Genomic DNA, 14,248 nt, shown 5'->3' with positions numbered 1-14,248 from the left:
TGAACACTGGGACCAGCAACTCTCTGAACAATCCAAGTGATATCACCTTCCAGTGAGTCATGGGGAGGGCAGGGTGGAGAAGGGCAGGCAAGGAAAGATCATGAGATTGTGTTAGCTCAAACAACCTAAAAAACATGGGATATGTGTTTGGATACTTGGAGGGCAGATTGCACAGATTGCATCCACTGCCACCCACCACAGTACGTCACAGTTTTGGGAAGTATGCCCATGACTCCATATTTTTACCTGCCTGGTTTTCCCAAAATATGAGCAGGGTGACATTAACAAGTAATTTAAAAAAAAAAAAAAAGAAAATTTAAAAAAAATGGTATGAGCACATACTTTATTGGCTCGACTTCTGCATCACCAAAAAATTGAAGTTCAATCTTCAGATCATGTTTGGTCTGTAACTTCAGTCACTTTGCAAGGTGCAAACAGGCTTTTCCTGAGTTCACCTGCAGCTTTCTAAATTTCTGAATGGTCCTGAAGATAATTATTTAGGGTTACAACCGGACATACAGCCCTTGCCCTGACCCAGCTCTGCCAGATCCAGATTTTGTAAGATGTGGGATGATCTTTTATAGAATGATGGAAGGAATAAAGTCCCCAAACAGACTGTTAAGACCTTCATTATTGTAAATTCTGCTAGATGCCCCTAAGGTGGGTGTCACCATCTCCTCCTCCCTCACCCCATGAGGTGCTGAGCTGGATGCCCAGGAGACCTGCCCAGAGCGCTGATTTTGAGTGCACAGCAAAGGCTCCTCTTTAAACAAGACCAGGTTTCCTGTTGGATCATGACGAAGATACTACAGAAATTGTGTTCCTGTTCTTTGATGTTGCTCTGTACTGGCCTTGATGCTTTTGGGGCCAGATCACCAAAAACTACTCTTACGACGAGATGACAGACTGAAGTGCTGGTGCATCACTCTGTGCTGCTGTTCCTGGTTTTTTACTCACATTCTGTATTACTGGACCTTGGGGACATCGTTCTGTGTCCATCACAGAGCCCTTCAAGCGTCCATCACCCAGTATTGATTTATATAGGAAATGTTAAAAAGCCCAGCCCAAAACCCCTCGAAGTGTTGTTGCATATTTGAGTATATGAAAGCAAGAACTGGTTGCTTCGATTTTTTTACACATTCCCTAAAACAGACCCCTCAAATCCTCTTATGTGCAGCCTCCCAGTGCCCATCAGAAGATTCTGATGCTCCAGCATGTGCAGAGGAGCTGTTCTGGGGACTCCCTGCCCAATTCTGTTCACCCCGGGGCGAGGAAATGAGGAAACTGTGGATGCACTCAGGACACGTCCCTTCCCAGGGGCACGCTTATTTGCATGGTAATAAGGATGGTAATGGGCCCCTTGTCTTCATGTGTACACAAGGTTCTCGCTGGGTGAAAACCAGCCAGAGTTGAAATTCACAGAATTCATAGCTTCTTTGCCTTTTCAATTTGTGTTTTCTATCTGGATGCAAAAGACAAATCCACGTAGTACAGAAACTGCATTGTGCCCTGAACTGCTAAACACCAGACAGAAGTTATTATTTTAGCAACCATCAGGCTGTTTAGGCAAGCACCAATCTCTTAAGTAGCCTGGCTCAAGCAGTAATTACCAGTTGAATTTAAAAAGAGACCCTTCTTTTATTTGCTTTGTTACCATAGTTTTTTGTTTTCTTTTCCTCTCTCTTGAAGCTAAAAAATGCTTCACAGAGCTGCAGCTCCTCTGAGAACCCAGAGCAGGCTGCAAACAGGGTTCACAGCAACACTGTGAAGAGTTCACGGTAATTAACCCTTCCTCTGTGGGGAAACTGAGGCAGGAAGCCTCTCCCTGACGAGGGAATAAGCAGGATTGCTTGTTGGATGAAGTCCTTCATCTTCCTAGGTCCCATCTCCTGACCCATCCACGGTTCCTGTGGGTCCAGGGGGGGTAGGCTGAGGGCACTGTGAAAAAGGGGGATGGCCACAGCACTGCTGAGGTGGTGGCTCCTGGCTCTCGCTTAGGGAAGTGTTTCTGATGGGGTTAAAATCAAAACTGGTGATTCCAGCAGTCCAGAACCAACCTGTAAATCTCAGCACTGTCCCCAGGAGAATAAACTCTTTCAATCTAAAACAGCCAAGGTGGGATCATTGCCTCTACAAAACTGACCCCTGTGTTAAGGGAGCTGACAGGGAAAGCGACTACTTACGAGGGCATGGAGTGACAGGACGAGGGGAAATGGCTTCAGACTGACAGAGGTCAGGGTTAGATGGGATATTGGGAGGGCATTGTTCCCTGTGAGGGTGGGGAGGCCCTGGCACAGGGTGCCCAGAGAAGCTGTGCCTGCCCCTGGATCCCTGGAAGTGTCCAAGGCCAGCTTGGACAGGACTTGGAGAAATACGGGCTAGTGGAAGGTGTCCCTGCCCATGGCAGGGGGTTTGGGATGAGATGATCTTTCAGGTCCCTTCCAACCCAAACCATTCTGTGATTCCATGACCGCTGCTCCCTTCAAAGCCACAGGCTGCACCACCAGCAGCTGCTCATTAGCGGCAAATGCCTTCATTTCCAGGAGGGCCCTGAGTCTCCCCAGCACAGAGGTGTCATTCCTGCTCGCTGTCCTTATTCCATGCCCCCTTCAGCACGCACTGGCAGCCAGCCCGAGCTCCTGCCTGCCTTGGGTGGGCCTTCAGCAGATATTTAAGCTGCTTTGCCTCCCCAGCCACCATAAAATGCTGGGATCTGTCTATTTTCTCCCACATACCCGTGATGGAGCTGCCCACGTACCTAATGTTGAGTCTGGCTGAAATTTCTCCACTTTTTAGGGATGGGTGTACAAAAGCTTTGCTGGAACCAGTTCTCTGAGTTTCCTGGAGCGTGGTTTTCCTTCAGCAAACAGCCTGAGGAGCTTTTATGTAGTTTCAGTCAGGAATTTCTGGCTCCTGGCACCTGTTTTACTGTTTTGACACCAGGCTTAGGAGCGCAGGGGAAAATAATAATGATATCTGGAGTTAATGTTATTTACTAAAATACAAATTAACGCTCAGTCACATGGCGGCATGATTTGTCATCTGGAGCTAAAATTAAAAGAAATTAAGGCTGAGTCAGAAAGTTATTTCAGATCCAAGTGGGGAATGCTGTTCTGAGGCCATGTGGGAGCAACACTGACATCTTCTGGCTCAAAAAAAAAGTATCTCCAACTTTTTCCACCGAGAAAGCCGCTGGGAAACTGCAAAAACCTAAGGAGGGACTGGGTGGGCAGAAGTGTTTTAAAGTATCAGAGATGAGCTTTGGGGCAGTGGATATTATCTGAGCCCACTTAACAGCCGCCCTTCACATCACCACAGAATCTGAACAGAGGGTGTGTGTGGCACTGATGACCCAAAATATATGAGAGGAGGAGGTTCAGGGGTGTTGCTCCTCTCTCAGTGCAGGTGACAGGGCTGTGGCCATGGTTTTATGCTGAAGTCTGTAAGTCTGCAGGCAGTAAATTCCCTGAAAGTCACATTCCACTAGGCCGGGTTGCTCCACGCCCCATCCAACCTGGCCGTGGGCATTTCCAGGGGTGAGGAGACACAATTTCTCTGGGAATCGTGTTCCAGGGTCTCACCAGCACCACCCCACCGTCAGCCTTTTCTACACATCTCACCTCCTCCAGACAGGATTGACCTGTAGCAATGAGGCAGGATGGTGAAATGCCGCTACCTTGTGGAAGCGTCTCCTTCAGAAGCCGCTCGGAGTAGGCCACAAGGAACAGCCATTTCCAGTCCATGCACACACACACACCTCCCACAGACAGCTCAGCAAAGGAAATACAGGAATACTTCCCTTGGTGAGTTCCAGCCAGAGTTTATTAGGCCCACCATGCCGAAGGGATCAGGGACAAAAGAGCAGGATCAAAGCTGTGCTCAGGGTTGAATATGGGATCTGGAGTCAATGGTCTGCGGGCACAGGGGCAGTACAGGGGCAGGGCAAAGGGCAGTGCCCCACAGGGGACACGGGGCAGGCCACCAGGGATACCACAGCGAACGGGGAAACGGGGAAAGGAGAAACCGTGAGAACTAGGGATATATGGAGACAGCAAAACTGAGGCAGATCACGCAGTGGTACAAGGCACCGTGGGGCAAGTCTTTTCTTTCAGCCTAGGTGGGGAGATTCTATGGTATATTCTTCCAGGGCAAAGCCCTGGGGATTCCCCTGAGGGGTTCCAAGGTTTCCACACCACCCTTACCACTTTACTCTGCCTCATCCTCCCACTTCCTCTAACCATATTCCTTCCAATCTCTCCCAAGGTTCTTTCTTCCCATCCCTGAAGCCCTCTGAAATCGTCTTCAAGATCATCTTCTGGCTGGGATACTTCAACAGCTGCGTGAACCCCATCATCTACCCGTGCTCCAGCAAGGAGTTCAAGCGCGCGTTCATCCGGCTGCTCAAGTGCCAGTGCCACCGGCAGCGACGGCCCATCTGGAGGGTCTACGACCACCACTGGAGAGGGGCCTCCATCAACAGCTCGGTGCAGGACTCAGAGACAGACCTACGGCCCAGGATTAACACCCTGAACAGCTCCTTCATATTTAACTCCTCCTTCCAGGAGAGAGCCAGTAAGAGGCGAACACTCAGCTTCAAGGGCTGGAAAATGCTCACCCCTTTCCAGAAACCAGCATCCACCCAGCTGAAGGAGAAGATGAACAGCCTTTCTAACAAAATCCGGGGTGGCTCCAGCAAAGGGGGGGTGACAGCCACCTACAAGACAGAGGTGGAGTCTGTTTCCATCGGGATCCCTCACGATTTCACAGAAACCATCGACTACCAAACCCATGACTTAACAGACTGCTGTGGGCTGAGAGAAACAGATATTTGAAGCCTCTGGGGCAGCTGACGATGGTTTCTTTAGAGGTATCCAACAGAAACATGGAGGGATACCACCTGTGGGTCTGTCAGGCAGGCTGGAAGCAGCAATCAGGTATTAAATGCAGTTGCCCAAAGGTTTTCCAAGCATCCCCCATGTGGAGCTCAGCCCTTTCTGTGGGATTATGGGTTCCTCAAATTAGAGCCAACGGCATATCCCATTCTAACAAGCCACAGCAGGAGGAGAAGGTGTGGCTATGACCTTAGGGCAAGAGCTGTCTCCTCTGGTGGATGGTTGGCTTTGGCTTTGGAAGAAGCTGTGCAATTAAGGGAAACCAGGATGTCTCCTTTGCCTTAAAAACACCACGGTGAAATCTAATGGAAAGATTGAATCCCAAAAGTTGCCAACCCTGCCTTAGTACATGTGGTCATGTTTCCATCCAGAGGCAGCATCCAGGAAGGACGCTGCCAAGCAGTAGCTGACAGCTGATCCTTTATGTGGGTGGGTTGGGAGCTTGTAGGTCCTGAACAGGACACCCAGACAAGGGCTTGGCTTTGGAGGGAGAGCAGACTGGGGTATTCCCAAGCAAGGTGGAGGGATCCCGGCTCTCAGTCATCATCTCTGCAGTGGCCACAGCGCTGGCCCTTCCACACCACCTGGTTTTAGGCCAAGGGGTGTGCAGGTCTCTCTCAGCTCTAACTCCATCCTGTGAAGCATTTCGCATTTCACTTTACCGTGAAACACTTGCAACCCACCTTGCTTTAGTGAACATCCATCTGTGACACACAGAGAAACCAGCTCCTTTTGGTGTCAGTCATCCCCAAACCTTCCCGTCCCCTTCTTTGCTCTCGCTGTTTTTCTCAAAAAACGCAGGATAAAAATGCATCCCAGGGGCTTCACTCAGGACAACAGGAAAGGGCCTCAAGTTGTGCTGGGGAAGATTTAAGCTGGAAATTAGGAAGAATTTCTTCACTCAAAGGGTGGTCAGGCACTGGACCAGGCTTCCCAGGGCAGTGGCAGAGTCACCATCCCTGGAAGTGTTCAAAAGATGTGTGAATGTGGCACTTGAGGAGATAGTTTAATGGTGAATGTGGTGGTGCTGGGTTAATGGTTGGATTCCACGATCCAAGAGGTCTTTTCCAATCTTAATGATTCTGTCATTCTGTAATTCGGGTCCTCAGCCAGCCTGTGCTGTGGCTCAGGAAAGGTGGGATGGCTGAGCTTGGAGGTTTGCATTTCTACTGCGCATGGAGTCCAAGCTGAAGTGGAGCTGAGGTGCAGTTGGACGTCCTCAAGTAGAGGGATCTTCTCCCCAGTCAGGGTCACACTCATGATCCTTCTCCCAGGGGACTCCCGACATGCTTGATACATCAAACTTTGGGTAGTTGCCAACAATTGCCTTGGTTGTGTCAAAAGTAATGACAATTAAAAGTGGGATTTTTCCCTGCTCACCATCCCAGAGTGTGAGCACCCCTCAGGAGGGCACCACGGCCTCCTCCAGGAAACTCCAGGAGCTGAAGCCATGGCAAGCCCACCTTGACCAGACAGCTCAGGAAATGGTCACCCAAACTCTACTTGGCCATGGATTGCAGGCGCTGGTTTGAAAATTCAGAGTGCTTTAATCAGATTTCAGACAATGACCCCGAAGGAGCGACCATGAGGTTGAGCCATGAGCAGGAGACATGTAGGTGATGGAGGCAGAGGACAGGTCTGAGGTGAAGTGCCTCAAGCCAGGGAACTAAAGTACAGGAATGTGAAGTCCTGAGGGGTGGAAACATGGCACTGAACGTGTCCTGGGTGGAAACTGCTGCACATCAGCACTGGCCCTCAAACCCACGGGCAGCCTTTCATGGAAGTGCCTGCAGCACATCTGGCTCACCCCACTAAGGGTGGCTGCCAAAGGAAGATGAAAGGCTCCCAGGCACAGCAAGGAGAATGTCACCTATCTTTCTGATGTTCCTGATTAGAGGAAAACAAAACAGGAGGGAAATTGGACTTTTTTTTATTTTTTTACTCTTTTGTGCAGTGCATATTGAGACAAGATATCTGGAGCTGGCCCTGTCTCAACACCCTTTACTTGATGCAGGACAAACTGGACCAATTATTGCACAGATACCAGCAGATTTTGTCCAGATATTTTCCTCCCAGCAGCAAACCCCAGCACTTACACTGAACTCACAACCACCTGCATGTTCTCCAGCACCTGCAAAACCAGCCTGAGGTTGCCAGCTCTGCCCTACCAAAGCAGGGAACTTCCCAACACCCCATGGGAACTTCTGTGGGGAAATACATTTTTTCCCCTGTTTTTTCAGCTTTGAAGGGAAGTGAGACGATAGAGTGATGATGGGGCGACACAAAAAGTCATTTTGTAATGTGAGGACTGCGGCTGCCGCTGGTTTCCTGGGTGTTTTGGGGATTCTGATGGAAGGCACTGGGGATGTGGCAGAGAAGGGACCAGGGAGAGGACAGTCTCTGAGTGCATCCGTGACCTGACAGACACACACACCCTTCACTGTGTTTGTATAAATGTGTCACTCCCAAAACACCAGGCAATCTCCTACAAATGGGCAAACATCCCTCTGTAAGTGAAGATTTAGCGAATGCTGGAAAGCAGTGCATTCCCATAAATGAGCTGGTATTACTGCTCACACTTCTCCCTGATCTTTTCAATATACTTTTCTTTTTTTTTTTTTCCCCAGTATTGAAATATTTATATTTACAGCCTCCACTCCCTTGAAAGCTTTTTGAGAAGGAAAAAAAGGATTAGTCTGGAGGTTTGCTTCCTCAAGTCCTTACAGACCTACACGGGAGAAAATAAAGTCTGTTTAAGCACACATGACACACACACACTAGATGCCCAGATTCTGGCTCAGTTACTCACTGTATTTGATCTCCCCCAAGAGATGGCCTGGAAGGTGCTGTAGGAAAGCCTTGAGATCTACTGTACTGCACTCAGGCAAAATACTTAATTTTCACCCCACTTCCATTTGGCATCTTGCGTCAGAAGCAGCGCCAGGACTGGACTCTGAGGCTGCTCATGCAGAACTTCATTTAGAGGAGACAGGGCTGTCTTTGCTGGCAGGGAGGAAGGAAAATCGTGTATGAAATATGACCTGAGTGTCCGGAATTGATAATTTCCCCTTGAATCCCTGAATTTCTAAGCTCCCCTAAGTTTGGAAAAACGGGCTCAGACTTTCAGGAGGCAAATTCAGTCCAATCCCACAGATTTCCCTGGATCCACAAGGGTGTGACCAGCTGAGGAAATTACCCTGTTCCATCAAAATTTCCAGGCAGGCCATTTCCCAAAGCGCCTGCACCTCAGTTATCCATCAGATCCCACCTCACTGCGCTGGCTCCATGTCACAGTTGCATTGTCAGACCTTGCTGCTCCAAGGAACCAAGAGCTGAGGGTGGAAAATGAGTTTTTGTGTCACTGGACTCTCCCAAGTCCATGAGGGAAGGAAGGTCCCTGTCAGCCTGAGCTGGGCTGCAGCTGGGTTGCATTACTATTGTTTACAGTGTGTATATAAGTGTACATTTTCTTTAGCAGAACGTTGGGATTTTTTTATGTATAGATTTTTATTTTTCATCCCCAGATGTATTTATTAGCCGGAGTATTTCTGTTTTGTGTTTCAGGTTCTGCCAGATTGATGTAAGCTCTATGAAACAGAATGCACATATTTTTGTTTGTTTGTACCAAATACATGCACAAACCTGTCTAAAATATTGCTGTGAATTGTTGCTGTGCCTCATTTTTAAAACATGGGGATGAAGGAGGGAGGAAGAAAAACCTGAAAATTATCCACTCTTGCTTATTTCTCCAAGACATTTTTTTGCAATTTCACAAGGATAATCTTGCCCACTTGGAAGAATTAATGGCAAAAGCACGTCAGGGTAGGACACTCTCTGTTTCTTGACACACAGGCATAGAGGGACTGCACCAGCTACATCTAGAGAGAAGATTTAGATGGGATACTAGGAAAAAATTCTTCCATGTGAGGGTGGAGAGGCCCTGGCACAGGGTGCCCAGAGAAGCTGTGGCTGCCCCTGGATCCCTGGAAGTGTCCAAGGCCAGGCTGGACAGGGTTTGGAGCAGCCTGGGCTAGTGGAAGGTGTCCCTGCCCATGGCAGGAGGGTGGAATGAGATGAGCTTTATGATCCCTTCCAACCCAAACCATTCTCTGGATTCTTATCTATATGATGCAAGTCTGAGGCTGGAAAGGGAAAAGCAGAAGGGAAAATCAAAAGATCTAAGATGAAAACACTAGATCAATATTTGATAGCAGTCAGAGGTGAAAATTACTTTGGGGAATTTGAGGGAAGAAATGGAGAATGGAAGAGATTGAGAATTACCTGAAAATATCTTTGCACTTCTCAATATGTGTGTAATTTGACTCCCATTTGTTTTTGTGATTATTCAGTTCAAAAAGCATACAATGGACTTAAAATGGAGCAAAGTTACAGGATAGTTTCCATCCAAGGAACGTTTAACTCAAATGGCACTGTGATGGCTGAGAATTCAGGTCTATAAAACCAGGAGACCAGCAGTGAGTGAGTGTTCACTGCCACTCATGGTACAAGAACTAAGTGACATCAAGCCCAATTATCAAAATGAACCGAGCGAGGTAATTCTTCACATGGCTCATTTTTGAACGGTGGAACTCATCACCACACGATATTGCATCTGTCTGTAGGGGTTAGAACAGCAATTAGGTGCCTTGGTGACAGATAAACCCATCAAGGGCAGTTGTAAATGTTTATATAATCTCTGACTGAGAAATCCCTGAGGCAGCAATTGCTGTCAGCTGGGAGGATATTTCAAGGGATATTTCACTGTTGGCTTTTCCTTTCCCTCTATTCCTGCTGGATTTCCCGTGGTCAGAGAGGGGACTCAGAATGATCCAGGCCCTGGGAAGGTCCAGCACTCTCTGAGTCCCTTCCCTCTGCACACTGGCAGCCCATCCATGCCAAAACTTCAGCCTGCATTTCCCTGCCCATAGGCAAAAATGAGTGGGGGGGAAAAAAACAATGGAAAACTCAAGTTTAGTCCCAAATGTACCTCAAGTCATCAAAAGATTTCACCATCCCTGTGTGCCAGTTCCTGCTGGGAAATATCTTTTGCCACTCAGAAATTGAAAACCATTCCCCTCAATAAACTGACTTTTACAATCTTTTCGCAGGACGGGGATTGTATCTGGGACTGGGAGTTGCTCCAGAGGTTTCCCAAGAAACTTCAGCCATCCTATGCGAAGGTTTCCATTTTTTTTTTCCACGTTCAGACCTCTAAGGGTCCCTCCCTGGAGTCTCCCAACACACAGAGTGACACTAAGGTCACTGACAAGTAGGTTTGGGGTTTTTTGGTACCTCCTGTGGGATTCAGCTCATGGATTAAAACCTCTCCATTCCCGTCAGGTGTCCGTGTATGAGTCATGTTTAAATTCCATTAGAGGAAAAAAAAAATAATTCTGGATTGAATATGGGCATTTCATGCCATTTGAGCCATCCTAGGCTATCCAAGATATCTGCACATGCCGGGGAACAGAACAGAAAACCTGAGGTGCAAAACTGGCTCAGGATGACGGCAGAAGGATATGGGCTGGGAGCTGGGGAAATAAATGATGGGCAAAGAACAGAGAGAAACTGAAAGTCCAAACCCTCCTTTTCTCCTGGGAAAAGAGGACACAGGATATTTACTGTGGTTTAACTCATCACCAAAACTTAGATCAGGATGGACACCCAGCCCCTGTGACATCCTGGGACAAAGAGTCCTGCCAAGGGGCCAAGAAGGACAAATCAGAGACTGTAAATTACACTGAGGTCCCAGGAGGCCATTAAAAATAATAATAATAAAAAAAGGTTTATAGCAAAAATGTTCAGTTCTATTCAATTCAATAAACCAAATTTCTCCAAATTTAAAGATTTCCTGTGTGCAATGCTGGTGGATTACAGATGTCTTGGGGTTTAAGGGAAGGGTGTAGGCATCAAAAATAAGTTTTATGCAATTTCTGAGAACGTTATCTGGCATTTATTGTGCCCAGATCTCCAATTTAACTTCTTATAATACAGCCTCGAGCAGGACATTTCACACAGGACATTTCACTTCTCTCCTTTGCCTTCAAAAAGACTGAGTCAAGGAGGGACTCAGCCGAATTAATCCAGCTCACCGTGGCTAAAAATCTCACTAAAAGAGAGCATTTGGGATTTTCACGTAAAATCAAGGCCTGATCCAGCTCCGCGCTGAAAATTTACTCTTCTTCCCTCCACAGCTCCTATTTTCTGGATGAATAATAATAATAATAATAATAGTAATAATAGTAATAATAGTAATAATAATATAATTTCTTAAGGTGTATGGATGATTCATAAATCTCACTGAAATGTGACATAATTAAGTTAGCAGCGCTGCTGAGAGGAAGAGCACTGCCTGTGCAGACCCCTCAGCTCTCCCCTGGTAGATCCGAGGTTCCCTTAAAACCTGACAAAACAACGGATGGGTCAGGAATTCGAGTTCAGCTGCGGCAGGAGAGTGTTTTTGGGAAGAGGAGGTCCCAAATCTTAGCCCCATCCCTGGCCAGGAGGCTTCAGCTAGAATCATTAGGAAAGGAACACCGTGGTCTTCCTCCTTGTCGGTGGAGACTTCCCACTCCCAGAGTTTGCAAGAGGTGCTTGAAACTCCCAACTCTGACAGGAACACAAGACAAGACCCCCAAAAGGCCTAAACCCGGCATAAAACCAAAAGGAACAAAAAGCCAAACTTCACCTCGTCCGAGGTATCCCAAAAGCTCTTCCTCGTTTGCAAGCTGGAAGCTGGAATTTCTCCACACATCCTTGGGAAAAGGGTAAAATGCCCCGTTTTCCTCACAGCAAGGTGGTTTTATGGGTTTAAAAGGTTTGCTGCCTTGACAGCACAGTTGTTAATATGTGAGTAAATTTCCATTGTTTTACGTGTGTTTATTACTGCAGTCTTCACAGATCATTCACGGAGCAAATCCAATTTCACTTTGATCGCTGTGGGGCTCTCATTTCTCAGCTGTTTCAGGTTTCAAGCTTAAATGCTGCTTCTTAAAGCTTTATGGGACAGGGGAGGGGGGTTGACAAGGTATAAATGTGGGTTTGTATAGGTGTATATTCATATATTTGTATTAATAGATATGCCTACTCAGATCTGCATGTAAACACAGATAAATATGTGTAGAATTTGTTGTTCTAACATTCTCTCTGTGCTCTCTTTGCCAAAGCACTCATGGCACTGTGTCCCGTGTCCTCAGGCTACCCAAAATTCCATACATTCAGTGCAGCTGAATGGAGCTGGACGCTTCTGAGGCTCCTGTGAGCTGCATAATTCCATATTCTGAACTGTTCCATGTATTTGTTTGGGTTTTTTTTTTTTAAGGAGCTTGTTTAAAAGAGGGGAAACAACTTTTTAGATGAGTAGGTATAGTGACAGGACCAGGAGGAATGGCATTGAGCTGAAAGAGGGCAGGGTTAGATTGAATATTAGGAAGAAATTGTTTCCTGTGAGGGTAGGGAGGCCCTGGCACAGGGTGCCCAGAGAAGCTGTGGCTGCCCCTGGATCCCTGGAAGTGTCCAAGGCCAGGTTGGACAGAGCTCTCTTCTTCTCCACAACACACTCCCAAGGAATTAGAAACTGGTTTTTTTTCAATTTTTGTGACTTAGCCATCTACTTCTGTTTGCACAACAGGTATTTATCCCACCTCCAGCTTTTCAAACTGAACAAAGTTGAATAATTTTGCCAACAAACTGCCTGTGAAAAGGAATAAAAGCACCCCTGCTGATTAATGTACCAGGAGACGTGTTCTAACTTTTGTTTCCCGTCTCCACTTTCTCCAAAGAGCCTCTAAATCATCATCTTTGCTCTGGCACAGTGCTGTTCCTGAGAGTCTCCAACTGATCCCAGCCTCTCGGGATCTGGGAAGCAGGACTCTGACATTCAGCAGGCAAAGGGATAGATAATCCACTATCAGGGAGAGGAAAATTAAAAATAAAATAAATTAAATTAAAATTAAAAGCAAAATGGGCGCAGGGAGTTATTAACAAACTGAGAAAATTTTCTCAAAAATGTGAGAACTGGGGGATGAAATGCAAAACTTGGGAGAAAAGAGAGAATTATTTTGCAATGCATGGTCTGGCTGAGGGAAAAGTAATGGGTTTGATGTAAAAATCTGCTCTCCTTCCCTGCTTATACAGGAGGTCAGGCTCAATTATCAAAATACGCTGTCTGCCCTTAAAAATAAGTTTTTCTGCCTGACTTTGCAAGTCCTGCTGAGCCTAAAGTATTGGCCAGAGACTGCACCTGTTTTGCAAAGGAGAAAAAGCTGTGCTGAGGCATCTGCCACTGACCCAAAGGAGCCTGAAGAGAAAGGTAGAGACTCATCCTCTCCTCTCCTCTCCTCTCCTCTCCTCTCCTCTCCTCTCCTCTCCTCTCCTCTCCTCTCCTCTCCTCTCCTCTCCTCTCCTCTCCTCTCCTCTCCTCTCCTCTCCTCTCCTCTCCTCTCCTCTCCTCTCCTCTCCTCTCCTCTCCTCTCCTCTCCTCTCCTCTCCTCTCCTCTCCTCTCCTCTCCTCTCCTCTCCTCTCCTTTTTACTTTATTTTTAGCACCCACTCTCTTTGCATTACATATTTTTTTTTTTTTTTTTTACCAAGGGCCCCCTCAGCTATATTTGCTGCTGGATATTGGCCAGGTCAGTTTGGTTTTTGTTTTGCTTTACCCTTTTTGTTAAGGTATTTATCCTGGAGGGTTTTATTAGCAGAGAGAAGAACCTGGCTGACAGCCTGAGAGGTCTCTCTCTTACTCCATCCTCTCTTTAAACCAAGGAATTGGATTTTAATACTCAGGGCATGCAAAGAAGGGGTTCACCAATGGGCCTCAAATTGCCGGATATTTCTAATTCCTTTTCCATCCCATGTCTACTTTCAGGATCCAGGCTATCCTGTGGCAACAACATCTTCCCATCTGCTGTCCATGGATGTGTGTAATTAATTTACAAATTACAGGCCATCATGTCCAGCCTCACCATCCCTTTTCCAGTGAAGGAATCCTGTCCTAGAATCCCCAAATTGTTTGTGTTGGGAGGAACCTTAAAAACCATTTCATTCCACCCCTCTGCCATGGGCAGGAACACCTTCCCCTATCCCAGGTTGCTCCAAGCCCTGTCCAGCCTGCCTGGAACACTTCCAGGGATGTGTATCCTAGCCTAGCTGAACAGGAGGTTTTTCCAGACCTCTCAATTCCCTCCTTCCCTTGACCTTTTCTAGGTCTGTTCCCTCCTTTTTAGAAACATGTGGCCAAAGATAATCTGACTATTTCAGCAGCAGCTCCTCCAGGGATGCTATTACATTCATAACACCATCATGCACAAGGAATGATGATATTTTTCTTTATTCACAATTCCTTTCCAAGCCACCCCT

The 14,248-nt window shown here is 46.9% G+C and overlaps 1 protein-coding gene across 2 annotated transcripts in view; it reads left to right on the top strand.

Moving 5' to 3' along the window:
• ADRA1D (adrenoceptor alpha 1D) overlaps positions 1-10,072 on the top strand; it is a 41,018-nt gene extending 30,946 nt beyond the window's left edge. The window contains exons 2-3 of one of the 2 annotated variants that reach the window (XR_005700869.2): positions 4,264-4,934; positions 10,001-10,072. Coding sequence is in view for 1 of the 2 variants with exons in the window: in XM_040064634.2 (XP_039920568.1) it covers positions 4,264-4,832 (569 nt within the window). In the remaining variant the exon portion in view is untranslated. Of the gene's footprint in view, positions 1-4,263; positions 8,545-10,000 lie in introns of those variants that run through there. The other variant, XM_040064634.2, reaches the window with a different exon arrangement.
• Positions 10,073-14,248: the final 4,176 nt, after the last annotated feature.

The sequence above is a fragment of the Hirundo rustica genome, chromosome 5, assembly GCF_015227805.2.
Source record: "Hirundo rustica isolate bHirRus1 chromosome 5, bHirRus1.pri.v3, whole genome shotgun sequence".
Taxonomy (NCBI): domain Eukaryota; kingdom Metazoa; phylum Chordata; class Aves; order Passeriformes; family Hirundinidae; genus Hirundo; species Hirundo rustica.
This window is presented reverse-complemented; position numbering and strand designations above follow the sequence as displayed.